The sequence below is a fragment of the Nicotiana tabacum genome, chromosome 15 (genome assembly GCF_000715075.1).
Source record: "Nicotiana tabacum cultivar K326 chromosome 15, ASM71507v2, whole genome shotgun sequence".
In the NCBI taxonomy this organism is placed as follows: Eukaryota; Viridiplantae; Streptophyta; class Magnoliopsida; order Solanales; family Solanaceae; genus Nicotiana; species Nicotiana tabacum.
This window is the reverse complement of record NC_134094.1, coordinates 7,921,822-7,942,929: the sequence shown is the minus strand read 5'-3', so window position 1 is coordinate 7,942,929 and position 21,108 is coordinate 7,921,822. Positions and strand designations below refer to the sequence as shown.

The 21,108-nt window shown below is 36.4% G+C and overlaps 1 protein-coding gene across 1 annotated transcript; it reads right to left on the bottom strand.

The window, feature by feature from the left end:
* Positions 1-773: 773 nt before the first annotated feature.
* LOC107770642 (ethylene-responsive transcription factor 1A) lies at positions 774-1,890 on the bottom strand. Its single transcript, XM_016589978.2, has one exon. The coding sequence runs from the start codon at positions 1,677-1,679 to the stop codon at positions 951-953; it is 729 nt and encodes a 242-aa protein (XP_016445464.1). The 5' UTR covers positions 1,680-1,890; the 3' UTR covers positions 774-950.
* Between the last annotated feature and the right edge of the window lie 19,218 nt (positions 1,891-21,108).

Below are 21,108 nucleotides of genomic sequence, written 5' to 3'. Positions count from 1 at the left end.
AATTTAATCAACGAATAAGGTTCAAACATGGCCTTGAACTCTGTGAAATTAAGCGGATATGCCCGTCATTAATAATCCGGCACAAAATATCATGTCGTCAAGTGACGGAGCCACATTGAACCAAGGAATGTTTCGCCGAAAAATTACACTATATTGCTATTTTATATATATTTACTATACGTTGACTCTCTTTGAATTTTCGATATATCTAATTATTTATATTTTGACAACTCTTGATGAAAATTCTGATTCCGTTTGATGTCGTCCAATACTTGTTCCAAATATATCCTTATTTTAAACTGTCTTATATAGAGAGCACATTTGATCCAATGTGCATATTCGAGGGTATATTTTAGCCCATTAAAGTTATTAAACTTTCATATTATTTAGTTATCTTATTTGGTTTATGGAAACACAATGAAAGTGTGTAATTATAAAATTCCTCTCAAATTGATTGTTTTCTTCTGTAAATCTACGAACAAGGAAAGACAACGTGTAAAAACCTAAACGGATGTGTTGGGAGAGAATCTTATATAGTGGCGGCTGTTTTGAGAGATTTGTCTTTTAACAAATAGTTTAAGTTTTTGTAAGTTTTACTTCTATTTGTTCCTAGATCATGTTTTTCTTTGTTCCTAAGCTAGTGTTTCATGATCTTTCTATTTATTCTTAATAAAAAGATTTTATAATCGTAATAATATATCAATTATTTAAGATCTATAATCTTAAAAATCTCCTTCGAGTCAAATAAATTGGAATAAAGAGAGTAATAAGTGTTATTTTAAACGAAAAATTCAATACATTAGACCAAATTCAAATGTCAAGCCGAACAAATTCCTCAATCCTACCGAGAAGAACAAATTTCTACGAGGAGAGGAAATAAAATACAGTAATAAAAAGTGAACTCAACCTATTCCATAAAATTGTACAATTTTGAATTCCCAAATTAACCCTCAATTATACAGTTGAGCTACCTTCTTCGTCCTCTTCGTCGAAACATTTTCCGACGACGACGAGGAAGAACTCTCCGGCGAAAGTGACGACCTCTTCGAACCAACCCGAACCGGTTCCGGCTCACCCGAATTAACCCTCAACGGAAAATTCAACAACGCACGTGATCCCCGAATCCGATACGCCGCCTTATCGTACGCCAACGCCGCATCCTCCGCCGTCTCGTAAGTCCCTAGCCAAACCCTAGCTCCGTTCTTCGCCGGATCCCTAATTTCTGCCGCAAATTTTCCCCACGGCCTCTGCCTTACTCCCCTGTAACGCTCTGATTTTTTCGCCGGCGGTGGCACAGCCGCAGGTGCCTTGAAATTATACATTTCCGGTGAACTAACGCTAACTTCAGGTTCGGTTTTGACGGCAGATTGTGTCGGCTCGTTAATGGCATTGTCGTAAATATACATGTTTTCTGTGTCATTTTCTAAGAAATTAGGAAATTCAGGCTCGATTTTGACAGCAGAAGTAATGGCATTACTGTAAATATACCTGTTCTCCGTGTCATTTTCATTAATTGGAATATTTTCCCAATTATCAGAAAATAAATTAGGAAATATTTGGGTCTCAGTGGAATAAAGAGAAGTGGAATTTTCGGGAGAGCTCCAGTCTTCAAGTAAATGTTGCTTAATCGATTCAAGAAGTTCAAAATTAGTGATAAATTCACTGTTTTCAAACATCATTTTTGCTAAATTAGAGAGAAAAATGAAGAAACTGAGTTCTGAAGCAGCTAACTTTCAAAGTAATAGAAAGAAAATAAACGACTGGAACAAAAGAAATTAAATATGGAGTTGAGGTTTGATTATTTGAGAGTGAATAAATTCTGCCAAAAATAGAGAGAAAAATGAAGAAACTGAGTTCTTTGGAAAAGAAGGTTGAATGGGGTATATATATGTGTGTGAATTGTGAGAAGAGGTGCACGTAGCTTATACCTTTCATGATTTGAGTTATTAAATAAATATTTTTTGGAAACTTTGTTGAGGTTCTATGAAGTTTCTATTAGGAGAAAAGTTAAAAGGGTTTGGTAGATAAGGACTGCAATCAAGTGCGTTAAAATTTAAGAAAATGGTAAGCAGTGAAGTATTAGAATGTTACCTAAAAAGGAAGATGTTTTTTCGCGGCAAATAATTTTTAAGAAAATATTTTTTTGGAAAATAAGTAGTAATATTACTCTCTTTTTTTCATGTTTGGTACGTAAATTTTAAAAAATAATTTCTTAAGAGTATTCATAAATAATTTAGATACAATTAATAAATATGAAGCCATAAACTTTCGAACTAACAACATTCCGAACCGCTAAACTTTCGAGCTCATAAACTCTATAATTTATAAAGCCGCAAACTCCAAACACATAAACCTCCGAGCTCATAATTTTGAAACTCGTAAAATTTCGAACCTGTAAACTGAAAATTGAAAAAATTAGAACTGAAAATATTTTAAATATATATATATATATATATATATATATTGCTTGGGAGGGAGGAGGTTGGGGTGAGTGGTGCAGAAAAATAAAAAAAAAATAAAAATTGAAAATACAAAACAAAAAACAAAAAAATTATGGCAAGGGTTAGTAGGGTGGGCGGTGACGAAAAAAACTAAAATTTGAAAAGAAAAAACCTTTTTGGAGAGAGGGGTGGGAGAGGTGGGGTATGGGAGAGAAGGGGATGGGATTGAAATTGAGATGTGAGGGTTGGTGGAGTTTTTGAAAAATGATTTCTTAACTTTTTTTAGAAAAGTCATTTTTCTAAAAGAATATTTATCAATATTTTGTGCAATCAAACAGTGAAAAATAAAAAAATATTTTTCGTCATACCAAACACTCTTAATCTACTTATCATTTATGCATACCGTTTTAAGTTATAACATTCTCTCAAGAAGTTGTTCTAACTAGTAAGTTTATGCCATGCTAGGCAGGGGCGGATTTATAGATGGGAATGTGAACTCATGTTCTGTTAGTCAAATTATGTATTTTATGTACATATTTGCTATAATTGATCTAATATATTTATCGGCACACATACTCTAAAAAGATTAAATGACGGACTTGATTGAATGCTTAATTTTTTACCTAGAGGAGCAGTGATAAATTCTCATTTAATACTTTCTTTACCTAGGTTACCTTTTTTACAACGTCAATTTCCTAAACTAGAAATACTATAATTGGTCGTAGAATTCTCACATAAATCTACCATTTCCCACCCCTACCTTACAAATAGAGAAAAAGTTTTGAACATTCAATTTCTTGTTTAGACTTTCAATATTCAAAAACCATTTTGCTCGATTTTTAGTTAATTTATATTCACATAGTATATGCTCACTAATATAACAAAATATTTGTTTATCCGAAAAATCGGATAACATTAAATTTATGTAGGGTTCTAAGGATACGTGATACCCTTTGATACAAATCGTATAGAGAGATAGCAATACGAATATTCTTGACTATGACAGTGGGAATATTGAATCAGAACGAACGAATAAGATAAAGGGAAGTAAACACAAGGGGATATCTTTCAATATGAGAAGAAAATATTATGTTACAGTCTCTCCACCCCTTATGCTTACAATGATTCCCCCATTTATAGTAGATGGATCTTACTTTGGTTTATAAAAAAATATATATAGTGGAGAACCCATGATGAATTGTTTCTTCCTCGGTTCTTGCCAAGATTCTCTCCCCTAGTGCGATTGCAACGGCTCCTGTCTGCGAGCTCGATACCGGCTTGAGCTCGGTATTGGGTCGAGCCCTCGACCTTGAGTTCGAGTTCGACATTCGGGGTGAGTGATAATCGGTCAATGCATCTATGACAGCCTTCTTGTTGCCTTGCGGCTCGATTTGGTCATGGGCTCGATAATGATACCGAGCCGATTCCTCGATCAGTCTTGGAGCTCGAGGCTTGTTTGTACTATCCTCGGAACTTGTATCGAGCTCTCACTTCGATCGCTTACCATTTGAACTCGATCAAACGTACGGAGGCCGAAATTTATTTCGATCGTATACAGATAGTCCCCTCATTTCTCAGAAAAAGGATGTGGCGAGAAATGATATGATTTCTCAACAGCTCGATCAGATATATACTGACGTTTACATCGATCTCGACCATGACGTATGTGATAGATGTCCCATCGGTTCGGTTTTACCAAGGCATTCAATATGTCATACGGTGGTCGGCCACCTCTGATATTGAACCGTCATTGCTTCAATCTATAAATAGCATCTCCTTCCATCATTCATACTTTACGTCTTCAATCTTCCAATTTTTCTAAGTTCCTATTCGTCTCTTCTGAGTTTTCTACCTGTAAATCTGTGAGTTTTACTGCAAACTCTTTCTTAAAACACCAAATACTTCTGTTCTTTGTTCACAAAATTTTAAATGGCAAAAACGTCTAAAACTGTTCCGCAAAAAGAGACCGCTTCTTCATCTCGATCTGCTGGTGGCAAGGATGTTGAAGAGACCCGCCCTGAGGAATTTGTTCCGGTAGGGTGTTCGACTGTAGGCGATTTTAAAATTGAAAAGCTTTCTCCGATACCGGGTCGGTGTGAGCCAATGCCGAGATATCAATGTTCAATTACCGAAAAGGTTCTCGATAAAGTCATACAAGAATGCAACTGGGATAATAAACTCGTAGTAATCCCATCGCCTGATGAATCAATTTCTACCCACGTCGAAGGGTTCTTAAGTGTTTACACTTATCCTTTCACGTTGGGACCTTTAGACCCTCTCATTGTTGCCTTTTGTAAGAGGTACAATGTGACCCTCGGCCAAATTCACCCTTCATTTTGGAGGATAGTGACTCTTCTTCAATTTTTCTCGAGCAAGGTCGATGGGCATATCTTCACCCTCGATCATCTTATGCGCCTTTACAGTCCCCGACTTTATCGAGGAGGTTTGATCAAGCTTGCTCGCCGAGCAACCAAAGCGCCATTCTCGAGCATAGACGAAACCCGGGATCGGGGTTGGATGGGCCGTTTAGTTAGAATCAAAACCTCGGACCTGATCCCTGCCGATGACCTTCCATTTCCCGAAAAATGGAATATGAGCCGTGAGTGAACGTTTCTCTTTGCCCATTTTGATTTTGTGATTGCCTTTTATTTTGTTGATCCATTTTTCTTTCCTTATCACAGCCATAGCTCGAATGCCGAAACCGATCCCGGATCTTAGACAATGAGTCGAAAGTCTGATGTTGTAGAGACCGTACTCCGAGCGTGCTTAGGTCGAATTTTCAAAGGGTCGATGGGAGGCCCGTAGTCATGGTAAATCTTTTGTCGATTTGTCTCTTCATCGGTTTGTATGGTAAATCTCCGTTTTCTCTTTTGTAGGGCTCGGGAAAGATATAGTCATGAGGGGCCCATCCGGTGGCGAAGAAGTTCCTGTCCTGAAGCAGGTAAAAGAAAGGAAGAGAAAAGACGTATCGGGATCCCCGAACTCGGAGAAGAAGAAACCTGCTAAGAGATCTCGTAAGCTGAAAGGGGCTCTGGTGTTATGACTTCGGAAGTGGCCCACCGTTTAAGGGACGATCCCGAAGAAGGAGAGGAGAATTTAACCTGCGTACGGGATAATTTTGTGATTCAACAGTCTTCCAATTTGGTGGAAGCAAATCAGGGAACCCTGGCCATAATCCCAGAACAAGAAGAAGCCAAGATTATCCCTTCTCGAACTAAGATGATCGAAAGGGACACCGATGGTGGATCTTCTCGGGCAGTAGAATGTATTTCAAGGTATGAGTTTGGGATAGTTGACCTTGGCGGATCCCCTCATATTTCGGATGCCATGATTCGAGAGGCCGCATGTTGGAGGATCAGTCCTATGAGGGTATTCAGGAGTCGGCCGATATCCATGGTTTTCTGGAGGGGCTCGAGTCAGGTGTCTCAGAGGAGGGTACCGGTCTTGGTGGAATGCCGATACCCAAAAAATCATCGTGGTTGGGTTCTACTGAGCCCTCATCTATTCATAAACTGGTGGATCGATTTTCGGCCCCGAGCATTGATCCCGACCAAAGGCGGAAGATAGTGCTCTCTGTACCTGCGGATACCCGTATTTTTTCTTCCCTTGTAAGGATTGCCAGCTACCTACGGTCTTTGCTAACCGAAGAAGATCAATCAGTGATGAGTGCGGTGGTGCCCGCTTGTCTCTTCAACAAGGCCCAACATGCTTTGAATCGGGTAACTCCGATGGCATTTTCGTTGCTTCTTTTACACATAGAGTTGTAGGTAATTCTAATGTTTCTTCTTTTGTTTGCAGGCTTCGGTGTTGCATCACGAAGACTTTCTTCGAATCCAGGAGGAGCATGATGCCGAGGTTCAGAGCCTCACCGAGAAGAGTAACTCGTACAAGATCCTTAGTGAAAAACATCGAGCAGATTTGACAGCGACTCGGGAAGAGCATAGGGAGATGGCTGAGCAGGTATTTCGAATGTTCCGTGATAGTGAAGATGAAAAGGAGATAACCACTAATGAACCGATTCTGCAGGTTCGGCAGAGGATCGAGCAAATTCGACGCCTTAACTCATAGGTAGATGCACTACTTGCCGAGGCAGAAGAATTTAAAAAGTGTATGGATATCCTTGCCTCGAAAAAGAAAGTCGTCGAAGCTCAGTTGGAGCTGTCTGATGCCCAACTTCGATCTGCGAAAGAAAATGCTTCGGGGCTGATCGAAAAGATAAAAGAGATTCAGCATCGGTTGGATTTGGCCACTTCAGATAAAGCAGATTTGGCCATAGAACTTGAAGTGGCTAGATCTGAGGTGATCGAGGTCAATAAAAGAGCTGATGCCAAAATGGCTCAGTTTAGGATCGATGTCGAGGTTAACCAAGCCAAAGCTGAGAGTATGGTTGAACATGCAAAATGGCAAGCTCGGAGAGAGTCTCTCGAGGAGGTCAGAGCTCAGGGATTCGATATTGGGGCCAAGATTGAAGTCGCCAGGGTGGAGGAGAACAAAGCTCAGAAGTTGGCCTTTCCTGAGGAGAACTCCGATGGCTCGGGGGAGTCTGAAGATGAGGACGATGCCGAGAATACGGCCTCCGATGAAGATTGATTCATTTAGGGCCTTAGGTCGTTTTCTACGTTCTTTTGATGTCGCTTTCGGTTTTTGTATAAAGAACTTTCTTTTGGCAGAGTAGCCGTCTCTGTACAAAAAATTTGTTAATATAAATCTTTCTTCCTTTGGAAGTAAAATAGCCTTTCAAACTAAATAGATAGTTTGAATTTTGATCTTTGTTGCCTTCGGGCCTTGTGGGTAGTCCCATTTGCTTTATCGGGCTCGAACATCCTTCAACTTAAATAGTCAAGTGTTCGTTTGAATTCGAAGAAACGAGTAATTTTGCTCGAAATAATGTTGCCCGTAGGTTTAGTAGATGAGTGAATGATTCGAACTCGATGTAATATAGCCCGTAGGCGTAATAGTCGAGTAAGTGCTTGCTCGAACTCCAAATAAAAGTAGCCCGTAGGCTTAATGGTCGAGTGAACGATTCGAACTCGAAATAATATAGCCCGTAGGCGTAATAATCGAGTGAGTGCTTGCTCGAACTCGAAATAAAAGTAGCCCGTAGGCTTAGTAGTCGAGTGAATGATTCGAAATCGAAATAATGTATCCCGTAGGCGTAATGGTCGAGTGAGTGCTTGCTCGAACTCGAAATAAAAGTAGCATGTAGGCTTAGTAGTCGAGTGAATGATTCGAACTCGAAATAATGTAGCCCGTAGGCGTAATAGTCGAGTGAGTGCTTGCTCGAACTCGAAAAAAAAGTAGCCCGTAGGCTTAGTAGTCGAGTGAATGATTCTAACTCGATGTAATATAGCCCATAGGCGTAATAGTTAAGTGAGTGCTTGCTCGAACTCCAAATAAAAGTAGCCCGTAGGCTTGATGGTAGAGTGAATGATTCGAACTCGAAATAATGTAGCCCGTAGGCGTAATAGTCGAGTGAGTGCTTGCTCGAACTCGAAACAAAAGTAGCCTGTAGGCTTAGTTGTCGAGTGAATGATTCGAATTTGAAATAAAAGTAGCCCGTAGGCTTAATGGTCGAGTGAGTGCTTGCTCGAACTCGAAACAAAAGAAGCCCATAGGCTTAGTTGTCGAGTGAATGATTCGAACTCGAAATAAAAGTAGCATGTAGGCTTAATGTCGAGTGAGTGATTGCTCGAATTCGAAATAAATAGCCCGTAGGCTTAGTAGTCGAGTGAATGATTCGAACTCGATGTAATATAGCCCGTAGGCATAATAGTCGAGTGAGTGCTTGCTCGAACTCCAAATAAAAGTACCCCGTAGGCTTAATGGTCGAGTGAATGATTCGCACTCGAAATAATATAGCCCGTAGGCGTAATAGTTGAGTGAATAATTCGAACTCGAAATAATGTAGCCCGTAGGCGTAATGGTCGAGTGAGCGCTTGCTCGAACTCGATCCTGTTTGCATAATAAATCTTGAACATAGAATATCGATAAAGAAGGGGGCTTTCTTTGCAAGTCATTATACATGTGTTCATGTTTTGCGTCAGGGCTCGGGCCAACTACATAAGCATGGTTCGTTTTGACCATTTGGCTCTTACAACGTTTCCTGTTGAGACACTGTTTGTCATGAAATAATGAAGTAACTTCCTTTGCACCGAACTTGACAATCATCACAGATGCATTTAATGATAAAGCCCCCCAGTATATGAGGTTGATTTTACGGAGGCCTAAGATACTCAGCGGTAGTATCGTTCCCGCTATATGGCTGGTATCGATCTCTGGTCGGCTTTTTCTTGGTAGTTCTTTTCGTAACGGACCTAGAAATCAACTAGTCATCTTAGACTCTTATTTTGGATTGATATCGATTGTGCACATCGGCCCAAGTAATAGCTGGGTACTCGATCAGATTTTGCTTCAGCCGATGTGAAGCCATCGAGCTCCGCTCGTTTAGACCGTGAGTGAAAGCTTGAATAGCCCAATCGTCTGTGACTGGTGGCATATTCATTCATTCCATTTGAAAACGAGATACAAACTCTCTTAGCATCTCGTTATCCTTTTGTATTACCTTGAAAAGGTCCTACTTTCTGGTTTCGACCTTTATGGCTCCAGCATGTGCTTTTACGAAGCAATCTGCAAGCATAGCAAAAAAATCAATAGTGTTAGATGGTAAATTATGATACCATACCATTGCCCCCTTTGATAGGGTTTCACCGAATTTTTTAAATAATACAGATTCGATCTCATCATCTTCCAAATCATTGGCCTTGATGGTACACGTGTAAGAAGTGACGTGCTCGTTGGGGTCAGTCGTTCTGTTATATTTGGGTATTTCGGGCATACAGAATTTTTTGGGGATTGGTTTTGGGGTTGCACTCGAGGGAAAAGGCTTTTGAATGAATTTTTTCGAATCTAGCCCTTTTGTCGTTGGTGGAGTTCTCGGGATCTGATCGACCCTGGAATTATATGTTTCTACTTTTTTATCGTTGGCTTCGACTCGTTTTGTGTGTTTCTCGAGAAATTTAGTAATTTTGGGAGTAGTCCCCGATTCTTGATCATTTGACTTTACTATGGCTGGTTCCGTTCTGTGGGTGATTTCTCGAAGAGGATTGGGCTCCGACCTGCTTTGTACCTGAGGTTGGCTCTGCAACTGAGCTATCGCTATTTGATGGGCTTGTAATATCTCGAAGATCATCCGTAAGCTGACTTCGATCTCCTCCACGTTATGGGTGTCTCGAGCTACGGATCGAGTACCGCCCTGAATGCTTCTTTCCAGTTCTGAACGCTGATTCGACTCCAGAGCTATTTGTGAATTGACATCCAATGGTACTTCGGCTCGAATTTCGGGTACTTCGATTCGAGCCTCAGTGCCATCGTTAAGTGGACTTCGGGCCCCGGGTGCCAAGTTGTTGGTTTCATCTTGAAGGTTGGCTTCCTGATCGATAGGTAAAGCCATTGCTGATTTGAAGTTGTAAACTAGTGTGCAATGTAGATTTATATCAAACAATTACTGTTATCCTTAGCCCCACGGTGGGCCCCAAACTGTTTACCCAAAAAATCATATAACATTAAATTTATGTAGGGTTCTAAGGATACGTGATACCCTTTGATATAAATCGTATAGAGAGATAACAATACGAATATTCTTGACTATGACAGTGGGAATAATGAATCAGAAAGAACGAATAAGATAAAAGGGAAGTAACACAAGGAGATATCTTTCAATATGAGAAGAAAATATTTTGTTATAGTCTCTCCACCCTCTCATGTTTACAATGATTCCCCTATTTATAGTAGATGGATCTTACTTTGGTTTATAATAAAAAATATATAGTGGTGAACCCATGATGAATTGTTTCTTCCTCGGTTCCTGCTAAGATTCTCTCCTCTAGTGCGGTTGCAACGACTCCTGTCTGCGAGCTTGATACCGGATCGAGCTCGGTATTGGGTCGAGCCCTCGACCTTGAGTTCGAGTTTGACATTCGGGGTGAGTGACAATCGGTCTATGCATCTATGACAACCTTCTCGTTGCCTTGCGGCTCGATTTGGTCATGGGCTCGATAATGATACCGAGCCAATTCCTCGATCGGTCTTGGAGTTCGAGGCTTGTTTGTACTATCCTCAGAACTTGTATCGAGCTCTCACTTCGATCGCTTACCATTCGAACTCGATCAAACGTACGGAGGCCGAAATTTATTTCGACCATATACAATACTCACTATCAAGAGGTTACCTAGGCTCTTTATTATTAGAGTTCAATTTCGATACATCTAATTAAATATGGGAGAATCTCAACCATCACACTACATCGTTTCGTGACTGTTCTGAATATATACGCAAAAGAATGTAAGTGAAACTCTTGAACATGGAATAATCTAAAGATATTCAATATATTTGACATTTGAATTACACATGAGATCACGAGGGTTGATGTCACACATGTAACAACGAGTATAGCAACAACAATAATAATAAATTCAATGCGATTTCACAAGTAGAGTATGAGAAAAGTAATGTGTATGCAATCTTACCCTTATTTTGTGAAGGTAGATAGACTATTTTTAATAGACCTTCGGTTCTGGAAACAACAAGTATAGCATGGTTACAAATAAAACTTTTGACTTGATCAAAATCTACTTCATTTTCACTAGCTTGGACATGGATTAAAGAACAAGAACGTAAAAATTATTTCCAAATTTTGACTAGTGGTTTCTTTTGTCTAGTTTTATACTCTTCTATTTATGTAGATTACCTATTATAAATAGTTAGATTTAATTTTTGCCTTTTTATATAAATATTAAAATACCGGTTATAAAGAGAAGCCTTTGAGCAACGGTAAATTTGTCTTTGACTGGTAAGTCATGAGTTTGAGTCGTGGAAACAGTCATCAATGCTTGCATTAAGATAGACTGTCTACATTATATTTTGACGGATGCAACTCTTCTCCCGATTTTATGCGAATGCAGAATCAATGTTTTATGCACCGAACTGCCCTTATTATTATACTAAAATACTAGTTGACGTTACATGCATTTCTTATATCAACCAAAACCACAAAGAAACTAATTCAGGTGATGGAAATTAACAATACATATCCCTTAGTCAGTGCTGTCATTTCTCCTCCTATTTTTTTTTTCTTTTCTTAAGTTCCTATAAAACTAAATTCTAACAAAATGTGTAAAAAAAAGTTTGACTGATTTAAGTCTCTCTCTTTTTTTTTTGGAAACAAAAATTGTTGGAATCTTTTATGATCAACGAATACATTTGGAAATTCAAAGTTGGTACATGTTTTGTATTTGACTTTGACTATGAGATGTGGAATACGTCTTTAGTCGTTTCTACTTTTTATTATTGGCTGATAGAAAGAAATATTCTGGAATAGAAAGAAAACAGGAGAGTAGTCACTACGTGCCAAAACTTGTACACGTGCATTTTTTAATTAATCAATGAAATTCCAAAATTAAAATCGGTAAGGGCCAAATATACCTTTGTATTTTCGAAAATAATTTAAATATACCCTTCATTATATTATGAGTGCAAATATACCCTTGCCGCTATACTTTGAGTTCAAATATACCTCTCATTTAAATGGAGGGACACGTGTTATACTCCTATTGGCTAATTCTAAATATCTCATAATTAATTAAAAAGACACATATTCATACCTAAAATATTTGTAAAAATTGCTTTAAAAAATCTGAAAAATATTAATTTTTTATAAAAACTGAAAATAGTTTTTTGTAAAAACTGAAAAAAAGACTTTCCTAAAGTAGCGGGTTACAAGTGCATTAGTTTTAAAAAAAACAAAAATATTTTGTTGAATTTGTTTTCTGTTTTTACAAAAAAAATATTTGTTTCCAGTTTTTACAAAATAATTGCTTTAAAAAAGCTGAAAATATTTTTTTGTAAAAACTGGAAGAAAAAAAATTGTTGAATGTTTTTTTTAGTTTTTTTAAAGCAATTTTTACGAATATTTTGTGTATGAATATGTGTATTTTTAATTAATTAGGGGATATTTAGAATTGACCAATAGGACGATGATACGTGTCCCTCCGTTTAAATGAGGAGTATATTTGAACCCAAAGTATAGCGGCATGGGTATATTTGGACTCATAGTATAACGAATGGTATATGTAAACCTTTTTCGAAAGTATAAAGGTATATTTGACCATTTACCGAATTAAAATTGAATTGAGAATTTTTGAAGATAAACATTGGTATCAAAATTATATTTCATGGAATTTTCAAATAAGAAAATGAGAAATAAGGTGTTATTGCACTATTTTTTGCAAAATAAAATTACAAACATAGTTTTATTTTCTATGTTTCGCTCTTTACATGTATACAAAATCTTTCTTTGTAGTTCATTTCAAAATTCAAAAATAAAAAAGAGATTTCATCTAATCAAAGATGAATAAAATATTAAATTTATACAACATTTATTGATTATATAAAATCAGTTTCCGCAGATTCATTATTCATCAATTCTCAAAAAACTGAGCCATCAAAACTCTGGGATCCACTTTTAATATTTTCCCCTTGTCAATTAGAACAAAGTTCAGAAAAAGTAGAAAAGAATCATGTGTGAAAAAATAATAATAATAATAATAATAATAATAATAATAATAATAATAATAATAATAATAATAATAATAATAATAATAATAATAATAATAATAATAATAATAATAGAGGCAACAAATTGGGGAAGCGAGACATAAATTTAAAAGCGGAACCAGTATTTAAAATTTATGGGCTCCGAACTTTCCATCGAATACATAGCTGTCTTAGTCACTGAATTTACATTAATAAATTTTTAATTCAAATATACAATCTAAGCAGAAATAATTAAATTGTCCGAACTGTACCTAATAACTCTAATTCTACCGAGAACATAATCAAATATATACGAAGCTGCAGCTAAACTTCTTAGCTTTGTTTTATACGAGAGAGTTTATCCAAGAAATTATTATAATACTAACTAGAAAAAGAAAATCTGTCGCTCAGTTGAATTCCAAGTGGACAATATTCTTTTATTTAGAATCTTGCATTTTAGAAAATTATATATGCAAGTGGTCAAACAAGTTGGATAAAATAATCTGGCAGCCTGTTCTTCTCTTGTTTCAAGAATATTTATGCTAATCCTAGTACATTAACCATTTGAAAACCCTGTATTAAATTATTTCATATTCCATGTTAGATCAAGTAAATATTAGGCAAAATAATGTGGCAGCATGTTCTTCATTATTCACAAAACCCTGAATTAAATTATTGCATTATTTTTAAGATTAAATCAAGACACGTTAAGATTAAAAACTTGGATAATACAGATCATACAATATGATAATTGGATGAACTTCTTTTTAGTTTAATATATTCAATGAAAATGAAAGAAATAAATGAGGATTTAATTTCATTTGTTTGATGTGCTAAGACAAGAAGATGATTAATCAGTTAAGTGTTCCGTCAAAGTGTCTAAGTTCTCCCCATCAAATATGGTTGGATTCTTTTCTTGTCTTTAAATTATAAGACGTACAATTATAATACCATCTAATATTCTCTAAATAAATTTATTCGTTCTAGAAGTTTTCAAGAATTGTGGGTATTCAATTATCCTTTTATCAATTCTTGCATTATCTGTGAGCCATTTCTTTTTCTCTCACTAGCTCTTCAAGTTTTCAGTTGAGTATCATAACTTCAGTTCTTCTAGAAGAAACACCATTATAATTTGAACTAGATAACTTTTTAAAAAATTTGAAATTTTATGAAGGATGTATTATGTTTTTTTTTAGACAATTATTGCAAGATCTTCTAGAAAAGTAACGCAACAAAACATTTAAAAGACTGTCTTGAATTACGTTAGTGTCACTAATTTTTTTTTTTAAAATCAGTCGCTTGACTCAATAAAAAGAATCAAATATGAAGATAGAGTTAAAAATATAATTAGTAGAAATATGCACTCTTTAGCTCTGTTAAGCTTTTAGATGATATAGTTACATAATTTAACAATTTGAAAGATTTGATGTTGTTAGGTGTCCCAAATTGATTAAACGATAGGTTGTTTATCTTCTTATATGAGCTTTGATAATTCTCACATAGTGACCTGATTTTTTTTTATTTTTTTTTGTAAATAAAATTCTATTACCAAAATTGTAGTGTATGTACAGAAAAAAAAAAGACTACTGCTAGACAACAAGCCCCAGCAGCAATCTTGCAAACTTCAGAAACAAAATAACCTATAAGCTATTCAGATGTGCACCCATTTATACAATATAGAAGTTGAGGTCCTCCAACCATGGACTAAGTTTCCTCTTCATAGCCTCTCGACAGTGCACTTCTTGAACAATCTGCTTGACAATAGATGTGGTGCTCTGCTTTGTTGCTTGGAATACCCGTTGATTCCTCACTCGCCATATATAATACACCACAACTGCTAGTGTCATCCTATAAACTTCTGCACCAGAAGATTTTCACCTAGCATGTCTCTTTGTCCAAAATTGTCACGATCCGAAATTCCCACCTTCGAACCGCGATAACTCCTAACATTTCACTTGTTAGGCAAGCCAACGTTAGAATAATATTGTCCATTTTAAAATAATTTTTAAATTTATTAATAACAAAGGAACAAATACGGAAGTAAGGTCTGAAATATAGTACATAATCCATAAGAACAACGATGTATAAATATCATCCCAGAATTGGTGTTACAAGTGCACGAGCTTCTAGAATAATACAAATAAGGGCCTGAATAAAATAAAATAGACGGGGACTTCAGAACTACGGACGTCGTGCAGTTATACCTCAAGTCTCCTCTGAGTAGCTGAAATCCGAGCAAGTCTATGGTGCACCGCTAGGACCAACTCCAAAATCTGCACAAGAAGTGCAGAGTGTAGTATCAGTACAACCGACCCCATATATTGGTAAGTGCTGAGCCTAACCTCGACGAAGTAGTGACGAGGCTAAGGCGGGTCACTTACATTACCTGTAAGCAATATTAATAACAACAACAATAATAGAAATAAATCAGGTAACTCATTTATAATAATTGAAGTCAATTCAGCAGTCATAACCAATTATCATTTTTATCAATTTTGTTGCAGCGTACAACCTGCTCTCACAAATATATTCACATTCAATTCTGTTGCAGCATGCAACCCGCTCTCACAATATATTCACATTCGATTTTGTTGCAGCGTGCAACCCGCTCTCACAATATATTCACATTCGGTTCTGTTGCGGCGTGCAACCCGCTCCTCCAATATATTTATTTTAATCAAGTCTGTTGCGGCATGCAACCCGATCCCCCAATATATATATATGTATGTCGACTTTTAAATAAGTCTGTTGCGGCGTGCAACCCGATCCTCCAATATGTACTTTAGAATCAATCTTGTTGCGGCGTGCAACCCGCTCCTCCAATATATTCATTTGCCAATTCTTATAGAAGAAATTTTTCCAATAAATGTAACAATTAATATAAAATTATAAGACAACAAGCATACACTAATTAAGATTTAATTAGGAAACAAACAAAGGCAAATAGTAAATTATTATGAAAAATTGAGAGAAAATATGCAGTTTAATATTTAATATGCTAAATATCAAATAACAATTAAGGCACATAATTCAAATAGCATGTAATAATTAATATAGGAATTCAAGAATTAATATTTGACAAAGAATAGGAGAGAAACAATTATAATAATAATTAATTCATGATTTAAAATAATTTATGAATTTTCAAGTAAGCAGGCAAACAATTAATTTGACGACGTATAGACACTCGTCACCTCGCCCATACATCGTTCACATGAAATTCACATAACAAATAATTTAAGTGTTCTATTTCCTCAAGTCAAGGTTAACCACGACACTTACCTTGCTTTGCAAATTCCAATCAATTACTCGACCACAGCTTTTCCTTTTAAATTTGTCTCCAAAAGTTTCAAATCTATTCACAAACAATTTGATATACTCAATACGAATCATAGGAATTAATTCCATATGAATTTATAAATTTTTCGGATAAAAATCCGAAATTTATTAAAATATTCGACAGTGGGACCCACATCTCAAATCCCGAAAAAACTTATGAAATCTGAACACTCATTCCGAGACGAGTCCAACCATACCAAAATTATCCAATTCCGATGTCAAATGAACCTTCAAATCTTAAATTTTCGTTTTTGGAAGATTTTATAAAAATCTGATTTTTCTTCCATAAATCACGGATTCATGATATAAATGAGTTTGAAATCTTGAAATATAATCAATATAGGATAAGGAACACTTACCCCAAATTTTTTCGTGAAAATCGCCCCAAAATCGCCTTACCTTAACTCAAAAATAGAAAAGAGTTGAAAATGGGTCGAAACCCCATTTCCAGAACTTAAGTTATGTTTGTGGGATTTTTATCCTTCGCGAACGCGGTCAGTGCCTCGCATTCGCTAAGTACAAATTTGTGCTGTCCAATTTCACTCTTCACGAACGCGAGGCTTGCCTAGCTTGGCCATCGCAAACGCGAGATGCCCTTCGCGAACGCGAAGGCTAATTTTTCCTTGCCAGCCTCTTTCCCTTCGCGAACGCGAGGCTTCGATCGCAAACGCGAAGTTTTGAACCTCAAGACTTCGCGAACGCGAAGCACAAAACGTGCCAGCCCCAATTTGCTCTTCGCGTTCGCGAGAGTACCTTCGCGAACGCGAAGAAGAACACACCAGAAGCCTGAAGTCTACAGAAAACCAGATTTCCTAAGTCTGAAATCATCCCGTAGCCCCTCTGAAACTCACCCGAGCCCTCGGGGTTCCAAACAAACTTGCACACAAGTCCTAAAGTATCATACGAACTTGCTCGCGCGATCAAATCGCCAAACTAACACCTAGAACTACGAATCGGACACCAAATCAAAGGAAATTTTCAAGAAAAGTTTAAAACTAATAGTTTTACAACCGGACGTTCGAATCACGTCAAATCAACTCCGATTCTCACCAAATTCGGTAAACAAGTCATAAATATTATAGCGGACCTATACCGGGCTCAGGAACCAAAATACGGACCCAAGGTCAATAAATCCAACATCAATAATTTCTTAAGAATCATTAAGCTTTCAAGCTTTAAATTTTTCATCAAAATTTCATATCTCGAGTTAGGGACCTCGGAATTCGATTTCGGGCATACGCCCAAGTCCCAAATCACGATACGGACCTACCGGGATTGTCAAAAATACTGATTTGGGTCTGTTTGCTCAAAATGTTGACTAAAGTCAACTCAATTGAGTTTTTAAAGCTCTATTTCACATTTTAATCCATTTTTCACATAAAAACTTTTCGAAAAATTGTACAGACTGCGCACGCAAGTCGAGAAATGATAAATGGTGCTTTTTCGAGATCTTAAAACACAGAATTACTTATTAAATTTAAAGATGACATTTTGGATCATCATAAAAGTTAAGGCTCGCCGACACCTGTTCCAAGAAAGGCCATTCAATAGAGCCGTAAGCTTTTTCCATATCTACATGCACCTAGGGGAGATGCCTTTCCTACCATAACCCTTGACCAACTCATGGCTCAATAGGATATTATCAGTTATCAGTCTCCCCGGAACAAAAGCTGCTTGTTCACTATCTACCAGACTATCAATCACTCTTTGCTATCTTTTGGTTAACACTTTAGATATTAACTTATAAAATATTGTACAACAGGAAATAGGTCTATACTCTTTCACGGATGAAGCATGTTGTACCTTAGGAATGAGGGTGATTGTGGTGCAATTCATTGCTTTATACATGCTGGATGAAGCAAAGAAGTGCATTACCGCTGCAACCACTTCCTCCCCAATCACTGGCCATGCTTTTTTTGAAGAAACATGCAATAAAACCATCACAGCATGTAGCCTTTAAATATATCGTCTATTGAGCCTAATGTTATGAAGGGAGGTCCTATCTTAAATAGAGATCTACAATTTGAACTGATAACCCTGTTTCTAAAGAAGAAGTCTGAGCAGTACTTGAGCCTAAAAGCTTTTTGTATAATCCTATGATCTCATCCACAATCATATCAAGATGATGAAAACAATTAGACAAGTATTATTATTTGTTTTCCTAATCATCAATTTTTTTTTTTCAATATCCTTGACTTTTCCACTTTTTATCATTTATTCTATTTGTGAGAAACATCAAGGAAAGTCATGAAACAATAGTACAAATTCCACTCCCCTATCACTACGCTACATGATGTCTTCGCCTTATCAATAAATTCTTGACCATTTTTTAGGGCCCGTTTGGTCATAATCTTTTTTTTTTTAAATCTTTTACTTTTTTTTTTAAATTAGTATTTCACCATAAAAAGAAATTTGAAAAATTTGAAAAACTCCAAAAACATATTTTTCAATATTTTTACTTCAGTTTACTCACAAAAAAAAAAAAAACCCAAAATTATATTTATATCCAAACACAACTTTAATTTTTAAATACCATTTTCACTTTATTTTTATTTTTATTTTTACTTTTTTTTCAGAATTTTACAATTCTTATGTCAAAACACCCACTTAATTTCCTTTCGACGAAGTCCTTCCCTCCCTCTATATATATATAGTTTTCCACTCCACTTTCCACACTCAAATAGTAACTATTAAAACTCCTCAAATCTTCATCCCATATATCTTCTTCAACTTTTACGTCTTCTCCAATTTCAAAAAATATCTCAAAAACAAAAATCTAAAAAACTTGCTGAATTTAAGCATTTTAATGGAGAATCTAGACGAGTATTTCGCACTGGACAATTCCTTCTCTCAATCTGAGTACCTTTTTTCCTCAACTTCTTCTTGTTGTGAGAATCTTCCTCCTTATTTTCCTTCTGATTCATTCAATTTCCTTCAATTTGGATCTAATTCATCAAATTCGAGCTCCGAATCAGCAAATTTAGTGCAAAACCAAAGCAATTTCTTCAAGCTTGAATCGGAGCCGTCGATTTCAAGCTTCGAATCTATGAGTTTCGAGCAAAAGGAGATCAAATGCCTCGAATTTGAATCGGAACCTCAACTAATCATAGACAACTCGGAATCAGCAGATTTGATGAATAACCAAAGCGATTTCTTCAGGCTTGAATCGCAACCGTCGATTTCAAGCTCTGAATCTATTGATTTTGTTGAAAAGGTGAGTAACTGCTTTGAATTTGAATACAAACCTAAAATAATCATCGATCTCACATCACCTAAATCGAGTAAACGCAAGCCTTTATTGAAGAGTGATTTGTTTAGATTTGAATCTCAACCGTCAATTTCCAGTTCTGAATCTATAAATTTCGGGCAAAAGAAGCGCAAATGCTTCGACTTTGGATCGGAACCGTCGATTTCAAGCTCTGAATCTATAGATTTTGTGAAAAAGGAGAGTAAATGCTTTGAATTTGAATCGAAACCTAAAATAATTATCGATCTCACATCTCCTAAATCGAGTAAATTTAGTGAGCCCAAATCTTCATTGAAGAAGGATCATTTTTTGGGACTTGAATCGCAATCATCAATTTCAAGTTTCGACTCTATAGATTTGGAACAATGCTTCGAATTTGAATCGAAACTTCAAGCAATTGTAGACATTACGTCACCTCAAAATTCTCAACTCAAAAGCTCTAAATCGAGAAATTTAAACGAGCGGAAGCCGTCATTGAAGATCGATTTACCTGCAGTGAAGAAATTAGAGTGGATCGGGTTTGGTAATTCGACAGAGATGGAGTCGAAAGCAGTGTTGTCCACGCAGCAGAACGCGAGTGATGGGGGTTTCGCCGTGAACGGCGGCGTGAAGCGGCAGAGAGAGACGGAGGAAGGAGGAGAAGATGCGGCAGTTAAGAAATTAGAGAAGTGTGTGGAGGAAGATGACTCAGTGGTGAAAATGGAGTGGCCGTTAACGCCGTCAAGGTGGAACTCCTTTTGGGATCAGAATTCGAACGGAATGTTTAACGTTCCGCTATTGTCACCGTTATCTCCTCATCCATCGTTGGGCTGTCCGCAGCTCATGGTCGTCTAAAAGTGACTTATCATTATTGTTTCGTTTTTGTTTTCTAATACAAGAATTTTAAAAATTTTATTCTTTTTTTATTCTTGCGTCCTATCAAACACTCTGGTATAAGTTAGAACGGAAGAAAAACATGAAAGTATTCTCTATCAAGATTTCTCATATATAAAATTCAAACTCGAAATCTCTAATTAATTTTACCTATTCCATCATAATCCTTTTATGGGAACAGGACAACTGATTTACTTGCAAAATAAAGGGAAATCGTGTTTTTATATATATATATATATATATGAAGATGTCTGCAATATTACCCTCTGATCACTGTGTTTATATGTTAGTCTTTCTTGGCCTTTTTTGGCATGTGAACATGTTATGATGTCTACAATACTTGTGGGCTTATGTCCACCTACCTATATAAGCTTTGTTTCTGTTTTGTAAAGCAGTTTTAGAAAAATTTCTTGAAATAATTATTATAAGAAATAATTTTTGTTCGTATTGCATGACTTCAAAATATCAAAACATGAACCCGAAAGTCATGGCGAACCGATGAATATTGGTCACTAGACAATTTTATGTGGACCTATGAAATTTCAGGCCGATCGGAGTCCGCCAAACAAAATCTACAAAATCACCATGTACTGCACACGAAAAAGTAGATATAATTAT